The sequence below is a fragment of the Quercus lobata genome, chromosome 11, assembly GCF_001633185.2.
Source record: "Quercus lobata isolate SW786 chromosome 11, ValleyOak3.0 Primary Assembly, whole genome shotgun sequence".
NCBI classification, from domain to species: Eukaryota; Viridiplantae; Streptophyta; class Magnoliopsida; order Fagales; family Fagaceae; genus Quercus; species Quercus lobata.
In genome coordinates, this window is record NC_044914.1 from 47,411,608 (window position 1) to 47,433,282 (window position 21,675).

The 21,675-nt window shown below is 35.3% G+C and overlaps 1 protein-coding gene and 2 pseudogenes across 1 annotated transcript; 1 reads left to right on the forward strand and 2 right to left on the reverse strand.

The window, feature by feature from the left end:
• Window positions 1–1,045: 1,045 nt before the first annotated feature.
• LOC115967002 lies at window positions 1,046–3,391 on the reverse strand (annotated as a pseudogene).
• Window positions 3,392–4,153: 762 nt separating this feature from the next.
• Window positions 4,154–6,793, reverse strand: LOC115967417 (aquaporin-like). The gene is made up of 3 exons (XM_031086506.1): window positions 6,641–6,793; window positions 6,473–6,560; window positions 4,154–5,344 (listed from the first exon to the last, which is right to left on the reverse strand). The coding sequence occupies exons 1-3, from the start codon at window positions 6,721–6,723 to the stop codon at window positions 4,532–4,534; spliced, it is 984 nt and encodes a 327-aa protein (XP_030942366.1). The 5' UTR covers window positions 6,724–6,793; the 3' UTR covers window positions 4,154–4,531.
• A 3,356-nt stretch (window positions 6,794–10,149) lies between these two features.
• Window positions 10,150–19,053, forward strand: LOC115967003 (annotated as a pseudogene).
• The last annotated feature ends 2,622 nt before the right edge of the window (window positions 19,054–21,675 follow it).

The window sequence follows — 21,675 nt, forward strand, 5'->3', positions numbered from 1 at the left end:
GTTCCCGGTTTATCTAAGGAGATGTTCCTCCTCGGACCACATTCCACTCATTCCCTACTTACGTGGCTTTAGATTGGAATTACCCATAGCTATTTATTCCTCCTTGGACCATTCGCATCCTCAGACTAGGCCCAAGGCCCAATATACACTTTAGGCCCTTAACCCTACCATAATTATGTTATATTTTATAATTATAAAATAATTAGTTAAATTATTTATGACATCCACCCTTTTTGGCTTTATTTGTTTTTCTATCTCTTAGACTCTTACCATTACTATAATACAATTGTGACAAAATACAATCCACCATTTATCTTATAGTAGTTATTTTGTTATTATTCTCTCTCTCTCTCCAAATTTTATTGGAAATTGTCTTAATATCAATTTTTGTCACTAATTTTTTAGTACACAATAACGCTATGGTGCAAATGCAATGTGGGAAATAGATATAGCAAATGAGTTTGGGTAAGAAGTTGGGTAAGTTATACCATTAAACGCACCCACAACTAGTGTATTCATTTTTTTTTATGTTTGTTCTCATCACAATCTAGCTATATAAACTTTTAATTGAGATTAATGGTAAAGTCCTATCAAAAGAATATATATATATATATATATATATATATGAGCATGCTTGTAGCACGTGTAATGAGATCACTTTTTTTTTTTTTAGTTGTACTTTTTGACACAACACAGTATACAAATTTATGCTGCTTTATTACTTTCCTGTGAATAGATGGTTCAAAATTACCACTAAAGTTTGTTTGGGACGTTTATTTTACTGTGTCTGAAAACTTTTTATTGAAAGTACTATAAATAAAAATAAAGTTAGTTAAAATAGTACAGTGGAACTCATGAATAGTACAAAAAAAGTACAATAGAGATCACGAATAGTAATAAAATAAACTGAATAATAAAATAAGCTGGTTTTTTTAATTTGGAGTCAAACGCACACTAGAGCACAGCTAAAATACACTTTTATTTTTTAGAATTGCCAACAGAGTCTCCTGGAACTAAATGTTACTATTGGAAATACATTATCTAAACTTTCCCTTGAAGAATAGTAGGATTGCCATTCTTCCCAAATCAAGCCCTAGCTAGCCTCACAATATCATACTCTTGTTTTTCTTCCAAATCTGAACTCTCCTTTGGTAACTGCATAGAGTAACCATAATAAGCAATGCAAGCAAAAAAGGGCCCAACCCAGAAAACCCAATGGCCATCCCACAATCTGTCTCCTTGCAACAATGCTGGCCCCAAGCACTTTGCAGGGTTCAGACTCACACCTCCATAGCCAGCCCTCCCTGTAACTGTTATTGACACAAACACTGCTAGTGCCAAAGATGCTGCCACCACAGCACATACCATTGCCATGCCAAGTTCCTTGCACCTTTTCTTGTCAAATGCCACTGTCACACCAAGAAAGAGAAACACATATGTGCAGACGAATTCTAATATCAATGCAATTTCAGGGCTTAGTGGATGTGTTGTTGCTCCATTGCCATCAATTGTGCAGCCACCTAAGGAATGGTTTTGTACTGTTTGACGGTCCATCACATTTTGAAGTATGAAAAAACCAATTACTGAACCTGCACATTGAGCCAAGACGTAGATGGCAGCACGAGCAAGAGTTATAAGACCCCTGAGTGCAGCTATGAATGTTAAGATTGGACTCATGTGGCCACCAGATAATGGAACTGTCATCATGAGAAACAAGAAGAGTATAAGGAAGATAGCAAGTGGAACAAGAAGCTTTGGTTCAACCACATTTGAGTCCAAGATTGAGATGATGGTAGTGGTGAGGGTGAACACATAAAAGGCAGTTGCTAGTAACTCTGATAGCTGCCTTCCACATCTGAAATTAAGAACCAAGAGGGGAAGCATCAAGCTCCATTCTTTTTGAGAAAAACAAATAAATCATGTATAATTGAGGTTAAGCACTTGAACTAATATTCTAGCAGGTTGGAATGTGCTTGGGGTGAAAACTGAAAAAGTGGAAGTTGAAATCGTGTTTGTGTGTATACATATATATCATGTAAGTAAATAAGTAAAACAATTTAGATAGAAGAAGAATTTTATGGGATATCAAATTTTGATCAATGGTTTTTGGATGAATAGTAAAATTTACTCCAGTTGCATGGTATATACAAAATGAGGGATGTATAATGTTGTCAATTCCATTCCCTTCTAGTCTGAACAATTATAAAATATTTCCGTTTCAATCACTAGATTGGTATATTTTAACCTTCCAACTCAACTTAAATTCCAATCAATATTGGTAAAGGTTTGATTCACACCAACTTTTTTTTTCTTTTTAAGTTTTTAACTCTCTTTCTTTCTTGTCTTTTTTTTTTTTTTTCTTTTCTTGATGACTTGGATCCTTATTTTTGTATTGAAGATGAGTTATGTCTTACCCTTCTACATGATATAAAAATAGAAGTAATTTGCTATACAAAAATAAATTAGTATTGAAATATTCTATTTCATCAATAATTTAATCAAAACCATCAGTAGAATAGAATTGACAACTAGATATAATCAGTGGCGAAGCCACTTGATGACCAAGGGGGGCCTAGGCCCCCCCAAAATTTTTGAAAAAAATAATTTTTTTTTTGAAAATATACTAAAAATTTTATAAATTTTTAAATAACCTTATCATTTTGGCCCCTCATACTTGATAACATACATATATATTTAAGAAAGTCTAAAAATAAACTTAATTTTCATTTAAATAAAATACAATCTATAAATACATATGTCAACAAATTACAATAATTAAACATTCATCATCTTTAAAATGAACACATAAGTATTTTAACAATTATCTCAACAAATAAAAGGGAAAAATTGAGTTATAAAGTATTGTATATTACTATTTTACATTTCACACACACACACACAAAAATTTATATATGGTCCCCCCAAAAATAAATTCCTAGCTTCGCCACTGGATATAATATGAATAATTCTCAAAATACACTCAATTTCACTACTTGTTGACTTGTATAACTATGAGTGGTAAACACTTTCTACTCATATGGATCCGTTACTTTCTGTTTATCACTCACAATCGAAAGAGTAAAAAAGTTGTAAAATTCGGCATGTGAATGGGTGTGGCTGTAGTATTGTTGAACATCATGTAGATAAATCATGTATTCTTTATTTGTTGCCCATATTATATTGGAAAAGTATTTGGAACAAACTGGACTGAAGAAAATTACTATATAATACACTAAGCATGAGAATTAACAAAGTTTACCTCTGGAGAGTAAAATTCATGGGCACCTATGAAAGCAAGAAATTTTTTTTGGAAGGAGTTACTATTTGCCTCATATTTCTCAAGGGATATTGGCAATTGCTCACCATCTTCTCTGAGGACAACTCTATCCATGATTAGTTCTAAGCGAAAGGGACAAGAGCTATTCCAATTTAATGAATCTCTCATCAGAACTCCTATATATATAGTAAAGAATGGAAAAAAATACTGCCAATTCAATTATACCATACTTAGCTACTTCTCAATGTCACAAGTGAAAAATATGCCAGATGTTTAGCCATTTTTGCCTTGGGAGTAACCTTGAAGTTTGTAGCATTTCGCAGAAGACAGTGGGAGCATATGTTGTGTTACACGCTCTGTCCAACTGATTTTTTTAAGGACAATGGGGCTTGCAAGTCTAAATTAACAAATCAAATGCAACAATAGGATTTAGATTTAGTTGCAAGAATATTCATTCTAAAGTCACCAAGGATGCTTGCCTTTTGATCAGTTCATATTTTGATTAAATTAATGAAACCAGTTACTGATAAGCACCTGGCAAAGTGAGACCGAGCTTTGCATTGTTACACCTTTATATATCCGCAATATCATTACAATAATGTTATACTTTCCAAGTAATTTCCGTTGGAGATCATCAAACTCATTTTAAATTTTGCTAATTTCATTCATCTCTTGGCATAACTGATTGAGGGTGATTTTATGAGATGTGTGTGGAGAACAGAGACTGATCTATTGTGTTACTTATGTTTGGGTGGGGGGGTATTTTTGGTGTTTTAGTATATTTTAAATGCCCCAAGGCCTTATATGTTAATGATCCATGTAACTCATCTTGTAGACTTGTAGTTGTCATAATAAAACTATAGATTTGTAACAATCTCGAGAATATGGAACCCTAGTTTTGGGTAAACCACGTAAATCTTAGTGTGTATACACGCAAGCGTTGATTTTTTTCTGCTCTTTCTTAACAAAACTGATTTTTCAAAAAACATAAACACATTTTGAGATCAGGCTGATGCTTACTTATTACATCATGGCAAAAGAGTCACATGAACTTTTTCTTGGAAGTCCATGCTACACAGAGATAATTTAATTCAACACACCTAGAATGAAGGCCTCAAAGAAGTGTCAAGAGCCTAACATTTGCAATTAAATTAAAACCCCATGATAATGAAGCCTCAAACACCAAGAATACCTGCCTGTCTTTCACAAAACTCTTAGGAAATACCAATTCTCCCAAGTTGAAAGTCCATTTCTTCACTTCTTGTGAGCATGGTTTGATGCAAATATAGCCTTCAAAATATTCAAGAAGTCATGCTTGAACCCATCAGCATGGAAATGCTGCTGTGGGATGAGCTTTGTGTACAGATAGAATGCCACACATGCAATAGCAGGCCCAGCCCAAAAAATCCAGTGTCCATTCCAGAGGTGGCCCCCTCGAACAAGTGCTGGGCCCAAACACCTAGCTGGGTTCATACCTACCCCAGCATAACCCTTTGCTACTGTCAAGGTTGTTGAAATAAACACAAGAAGGCCCACTACGATTCCAATTATAGAAATGACCACAACTCGGCCCAAAGCTCTAGCTTGGCGATGATCAAAAGCAATCCATATTGCAGCAAAAAGAAGCACAAAAGTACATATTATCTCTAGCCATAGGGCCTGGCTTGTCCCAAGTCCAATCATAATGGGCCCATTTGGGCCTGGTGCAATGACATTGAGTGTGCAACCTCCTAGTGAAAAAGTTTCTTCAATGGTGCTGTTTACCACGGCTTTAAGTGCTAGTGCACCTAGCACAGCACCAGCACATTGTGCCAATATGTATATGACAGCCCTTGAAAGGGAAATTAGGCCGACAAGCATGGCGGCTAATGTGACGGCGGGGTTGATGTGGCTGCCGGAAATTGGATTGATGGCGATGAGGATAATTGTTGTAGTGACAGCAATAAGGAATGACATTATGAGTTTTGGTGTTTTGGTTTGAGTCTCGTAGGTGGAGATGACTATGGTGTCAAGTGCAAAAACAAAGACTGCTGTGCCAACAAGCTCTGCCAAAGATGCTCCCCATACCTGGAAATCAACATTAATTTGTTAATAAGAATAAGTGAATAAACTAAGGTTTTCACTTGCCACAATACAAGTTAGGGAATGTGATAGTGTGGTAGCTTCCACCTCAAGGGCAGTTGAGCTAGACCAGCCCAAGTCACCAGTCACCTCCCCTATCCTATGTCTTGGTAGGTTGGGTTCATCAGAACCAGGGCTAATTGTAAACCTAGGACTAGGAATAAGTTGAGATTTTCATACATAATGCCTTAGTTTATAACTAATATTCCAAGTGTGCACTATTCTTTCAGAATAAATAAATATTGGAATACAATATTTTTCACAACAGTTAATATGGCTTATAAGATTGATGCATAATAAAATTAGTGGGTGGATATTGGTGAAAGTGTTGGTAATCCAATCACAAAAGATCATGTTAACCATTTTGAAAAATATTGTGTTCCTAGTATTATTCTTTTTTTTTTTTTTTAACAAAACACTTTACTTCCCATAATCTGATGGAAAAATTATACATACATCCATTTATTTTCAAAATTTACTTAAATTTCCTATATATTTCATACTTTACACTCACTTCAGTCCAATTAGTTATTAATATAGATGAAAGACTAATAATGATATTGTTAAATAATGTAAAATTCTTAAAATATCTTTAATTTTTCTATTATAAGATTCTTATAATTATTCTTTACCGCCCATAATTTACAATTATCTTCTTGTATCCAAAGCTCTCAACCCAAAGATAGAAGTCACAAGGATAGTGGGGTTGAATTATACTTTACCTCCCATAATTTGATGGAAAAATTATACATACATTCATTTATTTTCAAAATTTATTTAAATTTCCCATATGTTTCATACTTTACATTCACTTCAGTCCAAGTAGTTATTAATATGGATGAAAGACTAATAATGATATTGTTAAATAATGTAAAATGCTTAAAATATCATCAATTTTTTATTTTAAGATTCTTATAATTATAAGCTCTCAAACTAGTGCCTTCTATCCTTCACACACTCAAATTATAGTTTTAATTTTTGTTCCTTCAAAATAAAGTGTAATCCTATCTTTCTGTAATCAATGATAAAGGTAGAATAGTCAACCCATAGCAACAGGAAAAAAATTATGGTAACCTTCAAAGAGAAGAACTCCTCCAAGCCCAACATCTCACTCAATTTTGTAGTAGTGCACTTCTCTTCCTCAGCTTTCCATTGCTGTGACCTGCAAAAAGATTATAAGGAATACGTTGGACAGTAGATCACTCTGAATAATTCATTTACCCTGAGTGTAGTGTTACTTGCATTGGTGTGGAGGTGCAAGGTTGGACTTTGTTTCCAGCAAAGAGACTTTCTTCATCATCCACTACAGGCACATTCTCAGCCATCTTGACCTGCCAAATACTATATCTTTCTTGGTTACACTCTGTATTCTATTTCAATACATATAGTTAGCATCGAGATGTAGGACTTGGTGGGTTACATATGATTTTTGTTAATAGTCTTGACTTTAATTTCAACTGTTTTCCTTGAACTACATTATCGGCTACTGCTATTATTTAATTTGTGACAACCAAATGTCACTTTTTTCTAATTCAATGTTGAATGAAAATTGTCAAACTTATTTATGCCAATCAAGGAAATTTGACATCTTTTGTAATCGACATATAAAATCTATCTTGCATACATATAAGTTCACTACTGTAGTCTCACATGTAATGTTAGTAACTTATTGACTTGCACTGCACTTATACATTTTTTTTGGCATATAAACAGATATGATTGTGATAGGCCTGATTGCTTCATAGGCTAGAGGTCTAGCTTTCCTGAAAACCTGAGGCAACTAAATTATTGGGTATTAAACCTCAAAGGTTTCTTCCAATTTTTCTTCTTCACCAAGTGTAGTTATAAAAAGAAAAACGAAAACTACTGTCAAGTTGACAACAAAATGCAGTTGGTAGCACAACAATAATATAATAAAAAAAAATTCTTTAGTATATTTTGTTTTATACTTTTAAAGTCAACATATCAATTTGTAAGACATATATAATAAAATTTGTAGTAATTGTATCATCACTCCAAAATATTTTAAGACTCGTTTTACAATTATTGAAATGGTATGTTTGTAATTTGTGTACAATAAAAATAGTGTCAATTCATGTGAAATGAATATTGTAACAATCACAACTTAACATATTAGCAAGCAATAAAAAAAGATGGAAAAAATTTTGTCTCTCTTTTTACTTTTGTTTAGTCTATGTTAGTAAGTGAAATATGTCTTAAACACCATACTAGAGGAATTACAGTTTGTAGATAAATTAAAAGTACATCTTAATCAAATGCTTTTATAAAGTGTGAAATTTGATGGGGTTGTTGCTCCCGTGCACGGGTTCCACTAGGGCCTAGTGGGGCATAGAAAACTCATGCATATTACTATAGTTTTAGCTAAAGTACTTTATTGGCCTGAAAAGTTGGAAGAGTATAGTAAATAGGGAGACGATCCATCAATGTCAACCAATTGAAAATATGTGATACATAGATAGGAATAGGGGTATGCCCATGAAAGGTTGTTAGCCCATGACTTCACTTCCCTATGATGCTTTGCAGAGTAAACTATTGGGCCACAGGAGGGAGAGTGGAATTTTAATGAAACACACAATGTCTTAAAATGGGCTATTATTTTCGAGGCCCAAGTTACAGTCAAACTTCTACTCTTTTGTCAGATTTTATTAACAGCCAAATGGAGAGGGATCAGAGGGTGATTATTTATTCGTCAACGCACTGCCGAGCTACGCTGTCAGACTGTTTGAGCTTTGAGGAAATGCTTGAAGGAAAGTTGACCTCTAAACCGATTTGAAGGGGAAAAAAAAAAAATCAACTCACTATATGGCAATTGATAAAACTATCTACATATATTTTTAGTCAAATGACCAATTTAATGAGTCATGCTACTTATTTAAATATTACATATAGATGGTTTTAGCAGTAATCACGTAATGAGTTGGAAAAGATTATTCCAATTCGATTTGAAGGAAAACTGTTCTATGCCAAGTGATTGGTGTTTCTTCGAACCAACATGCCAATTGGACACAATGCCATTTCCTACTCAGCAGAAGTGATTGGCTAGGAGCCCCCCACCCCCCCCCCCCCCCCCCCAAACACACACACACACACACACACATACATACATATATTGTACATATTATGTTACCATTCTCTTATCACTTGTATTTTTTTTTTCCTCTTTGCACTTTCACGACTACTCCTCCCCCTTTTTCTTTCATCTCTACTTTGTTAATGTCAAATTCATGTCATTAGGGATTAGAAAACACTAGCAACCCATCCTAAATCTGATCTATCATGCTCTCACTCCAAGCAAGTTTCTCCACCTAAAAGATGGGACAAGGCATCCCTGATCTGACCTTGCCCCATTCTATTGCCATCATTTGTGTGCCTTTCTTTTAAAAAGGTATTTCAAGCATCGAATATATGTATAATCTTTCTCATAGTATGTAGATCCTATATAACTGTAGGGTCACATACTATAAAGAGAAAACATGTACATATAATGTGTGCATATTTGATGCATGAGATAACTAATATTGCCATCTTTTTAAGTTTGTGCTGTGTTACAGCAATGTACAAACTCCACCAAGACATGACCGTAATAATTTCTATAGTAATCAATGCCTAAAGGTTTAGAAATGTTAACAAGGAGAGAACATAAGTGGAGGATCCACCAAACGTTTTCTCTAGTGGGTTGAACCACAATCTAACCTCAACCCACCAATAATAATTCTAAGCCAAACCAATGTCACACTGTCATCACCAAGGATTTGAACTTCGGACCTACCCCACACCAAAACCCTAACCATGGGCCATCATCCTAGGTTGTAAATAGCTAATCCATTTATATAAGTTATAGATTAATACCTTGATGCCTTGCTGATGATCATAGATTATATTTTATCATGAGCTTGGAATATTTATTACATTCAGCAGCCTAAGATGTGGTACAGGAGACATGGAAACATAGAAATATGGTATAAATAAATTATTCAAAATAGTCTGAAAGAACTTTTTCTTTTTTTTTTCTTTTTTTGCTGAGAAAACCCAAAAAAATTAGAACAATTTGTTAGCCAAAGAATTACATGTGAAGGTATAATAATACTTGGATATGGGTTGGGTTCATGACTCTGCCTCTTTTGTGTAAATGACAGTCCAACAACATTGTGTAATACCATCACTTACATGGATACTTATTTACTTGCCTTTTGTATAATTGCATGCCATAAATTTTTTGAAACAACAGACAGTACGAGGAGATGAATGATAAGTTTAAAACAAAGATACCTTGGAATGCCAGGTATATAGATAACGGTAGCTGCAATATTGTGTTTTCTTTTGACCTTAATATATATTATATTATCTTTCTTTTGCCACATATTTTGAGAACAAAGTGTGGACCGTCCTTTTACATCTACTATTAAATGGAGTTGCATAAAATAAAAGCAGCCTTCCAATTTTGTTCTGTTGCTTAGCATTGCATGAGTGGTCATAGAATCTTCTAAACTTGGTCTCCATGAACCTACCATCTGATTTTGTCTATTCATTAGATTTTGTCTTTTCATACATATTCAGTTGATATTTCCAATGATTCTTCTTTGATCCAAGCGTAAAGATGGATAAGACAAAATTTTTATTTATCCAGAATACAGAATAATTCTTCTTCTTAATAAAGTTAAATCATGGTCTTGCTTGTCACATTCTACCATAATAAACTCTAATCTCTACCAGATTTTCTTCAGAGGAAGATGACACTAATTCCTTCACTTAGATGGTCTTTTGCACTTCTGTCAATAGCATTAGTTGCTATATGCAGTTTATCAGGCATAAAACTTATTCTTTGTTACTTCTTTGATTTTAGTTTTTGGGAGAGACTAGAGATAATTTTTTTTTTTTTTTTTTTTTTGCTTAATCGGATGATGTTTTCTCTGCTCTGCAGATTGCTATGATCCCTTGGATCCAAATGGAAACATTACAGTTACTTTCGACATTCATGATTGGACAAATGATGGCTATCTGGTTAGTGCTTAGTACTGTTTTTGCTCAAATCTTAAATCAGTTCTACCATTTTGTACACTTATTACAGTCCACTACTGTATATTAGACATACTAAGTAGGCATATTTTCAGAACATAGAATATAGAAGACTCAACCATGAACAAGTGGGATTCTCAATGCTGTGTTCCATAACCTAAGAATGCCTCTACACATCATAACTTAACAAGTAATTCAAGAAGCTTTCCAGACTCTAGTACATGGCATCATTAAAAAAATATATAGTTTCAAAGGCAAATATAGAATTCTATAAATTTTGAGGAAGTTTGTGTACTATGTGCCTCTAATAAGATCTCTAAAAACATGATTGTTCTTTGCAGGCAAAGGTTACTATCCAAAATTACTATCAGTATCGCCATGTGGACCAACCTGGGTGGAAGGTAGGGTGGTCATGGACCAACACTGAAGTGATCTGGTCAATGAGTGGTGCCTTTGCCACCCAGCAAGGAAATTGCACAACCTTCAAGTTCCAGACACCACACTGCTGCAAGAAAGACCCTGTGATTGTTTCTCTCATGCCAGAGGCCTTACCACAAAATAGGTCAGAGGATTGCTGCCGTGGCGGTCTTCTTTCTCCCTGGGCTATCGACCCTTCCAATTCACTCTCCTCCTTTGAAATGAAAGTTGGCAACTTAGCGGGAAATTTTCCTGCTTATAAGCCTCAAAATCTCACTTTGATGGCACCACGTCCTGGCTACACTTGTGGCCCAGTTTTAGACACTGATCCCACAGTTACCTCTGATATTGGAGGTAGAAGACAAAATCAGGTTTTAAGTGCTTCATGCCATATTCAACACTATGCTTTCTTCTTTTTGCTGAACAAATGCAACACTCCTTGAAATAACATAGCACACACAACCACCTTTCATTTGCCACAATTTTACCTGGTTTTATGCTTGTAGTGATCTGACATGTGAGATGTGGTATTCTGTTAATCTTAGATGATCTGAGAAACATCTTCTGACAATCATCTGCCAGAATTTCTATTAGATTAAACTCTAGCATTAACTAGTCACAATGAAATTTCAATCAGGTTGGTTTGGTCAACCAACTATTGGTCACACTTTCATATTAATTTTGAAGTTGAACCAACCAAATTCTGGGTCTATGCTTGAATTTTGAACTTCCCGGGAAAACATTTGTCTCCTCACAGAGAAGACTATCTGTATACCTTGTTGAGATATACTATTGCAGCTTTTGTCTTACCATGGTCTATTACTTATCAAAAAGTAGTGGTAAGGTTTCTAGAAACAGGTAACAAGAAGCCTAAGCCAACCTGCCAAAATTGGCTGCTAGACTGAACCAGGCTCAAAATAGCATTCTGTGAGTTTTGATTTCAAATATTAAGAACCATTCCAAATTAATATGTAGTAAACAAGGAAAAAAAAAAGGCTGAAGACGTAGGTCAGGAATTTTAATAGAGCCTCGTTGATTTATGTATGGAAAAACTGAACCTTAGTTACCTTACATTAATGAAATTAGTTATACAAATTTTTTTGGTAAATCAGAAGTTTTGTCTTGAATTGCATTCACTATGGACCAAATTCTATAATATCACTTGTGTCTTGCATACACATGGAAATCAACTTGCACTTACTCAAGCTTTTTGGCTAACAAAAAACCAGTCTGCTGTGTGTCACTCTCAACATTTTACAACCCCAACATCACACCCTGTCCCAAGTGTAGTTGTGAATGCAAAGAGGCAGACCAAACTGCAGCTTGTGGAATTTTGGCAGCATTGTTATCATATGTTTGTCATCAAATAATTTTTGCAAGTTTACATGCCACTCATCTCTCCCTCTATCTCTCTCTCTCTCTCTCTCTCTCTCTCTCTCTCTCTCTCTCTCTCTCTCTACAATAATAGGGACGAAGTCCAATGCAGTGATCATATGTGCACGGTACTGTTGAAGCTGTATATTGTTGCAGGTTGGCTGAAACCAGGATGCTGAACCAGCATATTCCAGTTTGAGAAGTTTCTTTGGTAATTGTAGTTAGAAATTGTCAGTTTCACCCTCCATTGATTCAAGTAATTGGTTTTAACATGCCAATGAACTCGAACCGAGCACATTTCTCTCTACTATAGATAGCACTTGGTTATTCCATATATCCAAATGCTCAACTGCAGTGCCTCTTTTTTTTTTTTTTTTTTTTTTCTTCTCTTTTAACGTGTATTGGGGTATGTAGGCTTTAGGCTCACCCTGTTTACTTGTATAGCACACTTACTTGTATTGCACACTCTGCCTCCTATATAAAGGCACTCATGTATATTCTATTATTGTGTAAAATACAATACAATCATTCAATGTTTCTAACATGGTATCAAAGTCATTGCTCTAACTTTCTTGTGTCTTGCAGTCTTGTTTTTGTTAGTATTTTTTGCTGCCTAGACTTCTTTGGTCAGTAAACCTTTTCCTTACCCTCTCCTGACTGCTCCACCGTCGTCAGAGATGCCCAAGGTTGAATCTTCACTGCCATATGCTCGATCACCGCCACCAAGATCACTGCCTCTGTCGAATCTTCCACATCGGACCTCCGATTAGGACATAAGACATATCACCGTGTAGATTTTCAACCGATCTACAAAACGCCGCCGGAATCATCATCATCTGACCCTACACGTGCCGCCACGCACCTCTCAAAGATTCGACGGTTTCTTCCACGCGACTCACGCGCCTTCAGTATTGCTCCGGTCATCTCACCGCCACCGTTATCGAAATCGTCTTTCTCCGATCTACATCATCGGAAAAGAATCGGCCTCATTGAACTAACCACACGCTCTCACACGCCACTGAAGAATTCTGCCACGTTGTCTACGCGCCTCACACGCTATACATGCCACCACCCCTACTGCTACTAACTTCATCTGCTGACGTCATCTTCTCTTCTACTGACGTCATTGCCTAGTCAACCTACTATCATCATCCGTTGACGTTCCACCATTGACCGTTGACTTTCAGTGTTGACTGTTGACTTTTTGCAGTCCAGGTGCTTCTTATCCAGTTTTTGCATAAATTTCATTTTTGCAATCCATTTTTGCATATTTTGCTTCTAAATGAAGAATAAGGACAGGTCTTCTTCTTGTTGCAATAATCATCGTCGACAATCCATCAAACATTTTTGCAATTTTTGCAAACGTTTTGGCCACAATATTGAGACTTGCTATCATTGCAAAAATCAACTGTTTCAATTTATGCTGCTATTGTTGCTAACACTGAGAGTGTCCAACCAATGGCTCCCATCTATACATAGTCTAAGTCTTCAGGACGCACTTTCACCATGTCCACAAATGACCTTAAAAACATCATCGTCAATGTCATTCATATGGTTGGTAATGCATCTTATTCCTCTTCTCTGACAGCTTTATTTGGTATGTCTCCTTCCTCTTGGCTTATGGATTCTACTTTGTTACAATCACATGACACCTCACTCGTCCTTATTTTCTGAACTCAAACCTGCACCACACCCTCTTAATATTCGCACTACAAATGGTTCCACAATGTCTAGTCATAATATAGGTTCTGTTTCGACCTCCAACCTCTCGATTCCTAGGGTCCTTAATGTTCCTGACCTTTCTTACAATTTATTTTCATTGGGACAATTAGCCGAGTTAGGTTATCGCATTATATTTGATTATTCTAGGTGTATTGTGTAGGATCCGAGGATGGGACAGGACCTTGGGACTGGTCCTAGAGTTGGGCGTATGTTTCCTGTGGACAACTTTCGTCTTCCACTTGTTGCTCCTGTTTCTATTCCTGTAGCTGTTGCAGTTTCTTCTATTCCTTCCCTTGCACTTTGGCATGCCCGACTTGGTCACACATCTTTCTCTCGGGTACAACACTTGGTAGGGGTGTGCAAAAAACCGACGAACCGAAAAAACCGCTTCAAACCGACCGAACCGATGCAAAAATTTCGGTTCGGTTTCGGTTCGATTCGGTTTCGGTTTTATCATATAAAAAACCGATAATTTCGGTTCGGTTTTCGGTTGCAATTTCTAATAGGCCGAACCGACCGAACCGAACCGAAATATATTAAATAATAATTTGTACAAAATATTTTAACAAAGTACCTGGTATCCTAGCGGCAAGGAGACATGCTTGTCTCCAATCAGCCCAAGTTCGACCCTTAGTAATGCCTTTTTCATTTTTCCTCTCCTTACCAAAACTACGTCGTTTTGGGGTTTGCTTTATAACCCTATTAATCCTATTTTCTGCATTTGTCTCTCACGTTTGGGTTTTGTTCTCTCTCACTTCCGTTGGCAACATCAAGAGAGAGCATAAAGAAGCAAGAAATGAAAAACCCACACCAAGAACAAGATTCAGAGAGAATCAAAAACAAGAATCAAGAAACCCACCCAAAGATCTAGAGAGAAAACATCAACAAACCCCGTTGTCGCCGCTGCCTGGAGTCTTCGCCACCTGGGTTCAATCGCCGCCGCCTCCTTCGCTGTCGCCGCCTCTCTGGTTTGATTTTTCTGTCTTCGTGGTTTGGGTTTTGTTCTTTGTGGGTTTCTATTTGGGTTTCAAGGTTTCTGGGTTCGTGGTTTGGGTTTTGTTCTTAGTGTTTGGGTTTCAAGGTTTCTGGGTGTTTGGGTTTTGTTCTTCATGGTTTGGGTTTTGTTCTTTGTGATTTCTGGGTTTCAAGGTAAAAGGTTGTGAGTTTGGCTTCGCTGGTACACTTCTTCGCCGTTCTCTTTTTTTTTTTTTTTAGGTTTTGTGTTTGCTACTTTGCTTGGTGCTTGGTGCTTGGTGTTTGTTGGTGTTTGGGTGGTGAGAAAACGTGGGAAAGCAAAGGGATTTTCTGGGTTTGTTTATTTCTTTTGGGTTTGTTAATATTTTCTGGGTTTCTGCTTTCTGGGTTTGTTAATTTTTTTTTCTTTGTTTGCTTTCTTAGAAAATAAATGATGAGGAAACCGAAAAACCGACCAAAACCGACCGAAATCAAATCCAACCGAAACCGACGGATTTCCAATTATTTCGGTCGGTTTCGGTTGAGAATTTCTCAAACCGAAAATTTCGGTTTCGGTTGGCCAACACTTAGAAAACCGACCGAAACCGAACCGACACACCCCTAACACTTGGCTTCTAGAGGTTTGTTAGGTTCAGTGTCCACATAAAATTTTGATTGTATTTCATGTCAGTTAGGAAAACAACCAATTTTGCCTTTCAATACTAGTGAATCGATGTCCACTGATATCTTTGACCTAATTCATTCAGATGTTTGGGGGTCTTTCTCTATCTCTAGTATTAGTGGATCTCGATATTTTGTTGTCTTTGTTGATGATTATTCCGGCTATAGCTAGATTTTTCATATGAAACATCGTTCTGAATTATTGCAAATATATTCCAATTTTGCAAAAATTATTGAAACTCAATTTTCCAAACATATCAAAAATTTTCGATCTGATAATGCTCTTGAGTACACTCAATATACTTTCCAAACTGTTTTGCATTCCTATGGCACTGTTCATCAACTAACTTGTCTAGGTACCTCTCAGCAAAATGGTAGAGCCGAAAGAAAATTTCGTCATATTCTTGACACTGTTCGTGCTCTCCTTCTCTTTGCCAAAGTTTTTACTCCTTTTAGGGGCAAAGCTACACTTCATGTTGTTCATGCTATTAATCCTGTCATCCACAATCAAACTCTATATGAGTGTCTTTTTGGGTCACCTCCAAATTATCATCATCTTCGCTCCTTTGGTTCTGCCTATTTCGTTCTTTTTCAGCCACTTGAGCAGAACAAACTTGAGCCTCGGTCAAGGTTTTATAGTTTTCTTGGCTATGGCGAAACTCAAAAGGGGTATCGGTGTTATGATCCTGTCTCTCATCGTCTTCGTATCTCCCACAATATTGTCTTTTGGGAACATCGCTCCTTTGTCGAGCTCTCTCACTTCCATACCTCGCTATCTTCCTCCTCTGTCTTAGATCTTTTCCCAGATGAGGTACATATTCGTTCTGTAGCTGATCCTGGTCCTCCTGTAATTGCTCATGATTCTCCTATGGACTTCTCTATCCAACCACCAGATATATCGATCCCTTTCCTAGTTCACCCTTTAATGAACAGGTCGAAGACGAGTTACCCAACCCTAAGCTTGGGTCCCCTACTCCTGCTCTGCTTAAAGATCTTGCACAAAATATTCCACCTCGTCACTCAACTCAGGTAAAATTCATTCTTGCACATTTACTTGATTGTCATTGTTACACTATCCTTGCTACACTACACGAGCCTCACACCTATCGTAAGGCTTCCACTGACCCTTTATGACAGATTGCAATGAAAGAGGAGCTTAATGCATTATCTAAAAATCATATTTGGGATTTGGTGACTCTCCCCCTTGGAAAATCTATGGTTGGTTGTAAGTGGATCTACAAGATTAAGACTTGCTCTGATAGGTCCATTGAGTGCTACAAAGCTCGTCTTATTGCAAAAAGTTTTGCACAGGAGTATGGAATTGATTATGAAAAAACCTTTACTACGATTGCTCGTATCTCATCTGTTCGTGCCCTCTTAACTGTTGCTGCTGCTAGTAAATGGGACATTTTTCAGATGGATGTCAAAAATGCATTCCTTAATGGGGATTTAAGTGAACAAGTTTATATGCAACCTCCTCTTGGTCTCTTTGTTGAATCAAACAAAGTTTGTCATCTTCGACGTGCATTTTATGGCCTTAAACAAGCTCGACGAGCTTAGTTTGCCAAATTCAGCTCTACCATCTTTCGCTTGGGTTACATGGCCAATAATTATGATTCTGTCTTATTTCTTTGTCACACTAACAAAGGCACTATTTTACTTCTCCTATATGTGGATGATATGATCATAACTGGTGATAACCTCAGTGGCATTCAAGAATTCAAGGATTTTCTCAGTCAACAGTTTGAGATAAAAGATCTTGGACATCTCAACTACTTCTTGGGTTTTGAAATCACTCATTCTATAGATAAACTATATATTACTCAAACCAAGTATGCCTCTGAACTCTTGTTTCGAGCTGGACTCACTGATAACAAGACTATTGACACTCCAGTTGAGTTTAATGCGCATCTAACTTCCTCAAAGGGGAAACCATTGTCTAATCCCTCTCTTTACAGACGTTTGGTTAGCAGCCTAGTTTATCTCACTGTCACTCGTCTAGACATTTCCTATGATGTTCACCAGGTGAGTCAGTATCTATCTGCTCCACGATTGACTCACTATGCTGCTGTTCTGTGCATTTTTCGATACCTGAAGGGTACTTTCTTCCATAGTCTTTTCTACTCTGCTCAGTCTCCTCTTGTTCTCCGTGTATTTTCTGATGCTGATTGGGTAGGAGATCCTATTGATCGCAAGTCTACCACTGGTTATTGCTTTTTTCTTGGTTCTTCTCTGATTTCTTGACGAAGTAAGAAACAAACTCATGTGGCCCGCTCCAATACTGAAGGAGAATATCATGCCCTTGCTGATACCACATCTGAGCTCCTTTGACTACGATGGCTTCTCAAAGAGTTAGGTCTGTCCACATCCTTTGCTACTCCTCTTTATTGTGAAAATCAAAGTGCCATTCATATTGCTCATAATGATGTCTTCCATGACGGACTAAACACATCGACATCGATTGTCATTTTATCCGTTATCATCTTGTCCATAGTGCTCTCAAGCTGATCTCAGTCTTTTCTAAAGATCAACTTGCAGATATTTTCACCAAGTCACATCCTAAAAGACGCCTTCATACTTTGGTTGACAATTTCAAGTTGGTCTCACATCTACTTTGAGTTTGAGGGGGGCTGTTAACGTGTATTAGGGTATGTGGGTTTTAGGCCTACCTTGTTTACTTGTATAGCACACTTACTTGTACTGCATATTTTGCTTCCTATATAAAAGCACTCATGTATATTCTATTATTGTATGAAATATAATACAATCATTATGTGTTTCTAACATTTTCAATGTACATTCTTGAAACTCAATAATGTTAAAAGTGCCAACAATCAATGTTACAGTACACCATCTTTCATCCTGCATGAGAAGTTTTTGGATTTAGTTGAACTCCATGCAATATGTCAATACTGTGTGACAACTCTTGTACCTAATTATATGTTACATAGAGAATTATAATACATATCTGCACTATAATTCCCTGATGTTAAATTATGATATTTTCATGCCAAGCCTGGAAGAAAGGAAAAATTACACAATGTCTAGGCCTAGAATATACCCAAATGAATAACTAGCGAGAAGATGCCTTCACACTTAAATTGTAGATATGCTTTCTACTATTCTTTTCATTACAATTACACATGTTGTATATCTAAGCCATGGGAACACTTGCAGATGAAGTTGCTCTCTTTTGGGGGATAGATTACTTCAATACCATCCTGCTGCAGGCTGATGGGGATCAAGTCGGTTCATTGAACACAGAGATACTTTTGAACAAGGACACAGACTAATTCACATTAAGCAACGGGTGGGCTTTGCCGCAAAGAATATATTTCGACGGTGAGAACTGTGAAGTGCCTCCCCTGAACACTTTCCCAGCGTTACCAAATGGTATCTCCAGTTTAAAACCGACCTACTGCAAAATCATTCTTCTAATAGTTTTCACATTCATAACACTAGTCACTTGATTTTGATGAATAAACTACCCTGACTGATTAACTTCCTCTATTTTTTTTTCCTAGACTACCAAATGGTTGATGTTGTATTATTTGTTTACTTCTAATGTACATGAAATTCTATGTATTTGTGAGAGTTTTCCTCTCTTATGTACAAGAGAGAGTGTATATTTCATATCATAGTATTTCTTTGTGAAGCATGTTATAATTCTTATTCTTGCCACAACAACAAGATGCAAACAAACAATAAAACTCTGGTTGATTGAAATTCGAAAGAGAGTTTCATCAGTTATTATATTACTCTCATTGACATAAATAGGACATCCTAGCATAGAAAAAGACAAGTACAAAAAACCAATTAATGTTTAGATGTCATCATGGAACGGATGCTATATATATATATATATATATATATACATATATAATGGTTGATCACTTCAAACCATCCATAAGTTTCATACATGCTTGATGAAATTCTTATTGTCATCATCAGCTGGGGGAAAAATCTGTCTTTTCTTCTGTTTTGTATGATAATTAGTTTATCTGTATACTACAATCATTAGGCAAATGTTTTTTTTTCTTTGCTAGGGCTTACAAAACAATACAAATATCAAGAAATAAATAACAAAGAAAAAAAAAATAACAGAATTAAACATCTTAACCCACTTTAGCATGTTTAGATGAATTTATTTTATTAGTTTATAAATTTTGTAAAATGACTTTTTTTTATTTTTTTTAAAAAGTGAAATTGTGCAAAACTCGACCCAATTAAATAAACAAAATAATAATCTTAACCAAAGGGTGTTGGAAGATACCATATATGAGTATATTTTGATTTATAAAAATAAATAAATAAAATAAAATAAAAGATAAGAAACAACTCATGCCTATGTGAACAAAAATACAATAATAATTAACACACAACTACAAACCAATCTAGAGAGAGTGACAGAGACAGAGAGTTGGCTTCTTTTTTCTTTCTTTTGTTTTTTTTCATAAACAATTCTAATGGTTCACGAGTCACGGCCGACCTTACCACATTTCAAAACGACGAAAAGTCATCTTTTCTTTTCTTTTCTTTTTTATAAAAAAAAAAAAAAAAAAAAAAAGTCATCTTTTTATTTATTAAAATATTTCCTTTCTTATAAAAATTTAAGTTATCCTAGTCCCTTTGGCGGTGAGGTGGTGCTTAAAATATTTCCTTTGACTAGGTTTGGAATCAAGTTTATAAACCTCTTGTTCCTCCAAAAAAAAAAAAAAAGGTTTATAAACCTCTTCTATTAAAAAAAAAAAAAAGAGGTGAAAAGAGGAAAATTTATCATTGGGATAGTTTTTGTGAGGAAAATATTTTTTTAGTGTAGAGTTATTTGTTGTGATCAATTAAATTTGTAATATCATGAAAAATGTTTTCCGCTTGGTAAAAACTCGAAAATATTTTCCACCCTATTAAACTTGTTTTATGTTGACAACAGGAAAAACTGTTTCCATTTACTTAAGTTTTCTCATATCATAAAAATACCAACAAATGCGAAAATTGCATTTAAGATTACATTTTGTGTCAAACATATAAACAAATCATTAAATTATGTGTTATATTTGCTCAAGGCGGGTTAAAACTTAAAACTTAAAAGTTAAAACTATAAACATAGATTCACCCGTACCATTATTATTTTATTTATTACTTACAATTTACTATTTCAATAAATTAAAAAAAAAAAGTTAAATTGTTTATAAAAAAAAAAAATTTATTCTAAAACCATATAGGACTGGGACATGAATACATGATTTTTTTTTTTTTTTGGTTAAGATACATGAATACATGATTGCATGGTTGTCAAAATCACGATCTGGATCGTAGGATCGTACGATTTTACGATCCCACCTCACCAAAACGATTAGAATCGTACTAGGATCGTAAAAATGGTAGGATCGTGTAGGATCGTATAGGATCGTAGGATCGTATGGGATTCTACCGATCCTACCAAAAACATAATTTTTTTGTTTTTTTTTTTTTGTTTTTGGATAAATTTTTTGTTTTGATGAAGCTTTAAGGTTTTTTATTTTTTCATATTGTGATGGTATGACTTTTTATTTTTTATTTTATAAAATTATGTCAACCTAAGCAAATGTTTTCTAGTTTTTAGTTCACTTGTAATCAAAATGAAAGAATGTTTCATTATTTCTAAATGAAGAATTTGACTTGGCTTTGCTGCATTTTAAGCTATAATATTGTTAAATTTGTTTGATCAATATACTAATTTGTGTTCTAATATTACTAAAATATATATTTTTTTTATAATTTTATCAGTTATGCTTGTATTTGTATATAGATTGATTGATTTTTTTGAGTATACTCTTTAATTATTGCTGAGTGGTATAACTTGAATAGTTGAGTGTGAAATTGTATCTTGATATCTTTTACAACTCTAGTATACAAATATATAATGTCTACATAGATGATGAAATGAATGATGATGATTAGGAATTTAGGACGGTGGTTATAAGAACCTTAGAATGAGAATAATTAAATATTCGCTTTATCTTAATATTCATCTTACTTTTGGATTTCATATTGTAGTTATCTAGTTTCCATTTGCTAACTTATTTTGGATTTCAAATTTGGAACTTAGAACT

Bases quoted from the DNA above. Each gene is read 5' to 3' on its own strand.
- LOC115967417 (XM_031086506.1), bottom strand. From the start codon at position 6,723: ATGGCTGAGAATGTGCCTGTAGTGGATGATGAAGAAAGTCTCTTTGCT. The intron at 6,561-6,640 runs GCAAGTAACACT...ATCTTTTTGCAG, and splicing joins CCTTGCACCTCCACACCAAT to GTCACAGCAATGGAAAGCTG. The intron at 5,345-6,472 runs GTTACCATAATT...GTTGATTTCCAG, and splicing joins AGGAGTTCTTCTCTTTGAAG to GTATGGGGAGCATCTTTGGC.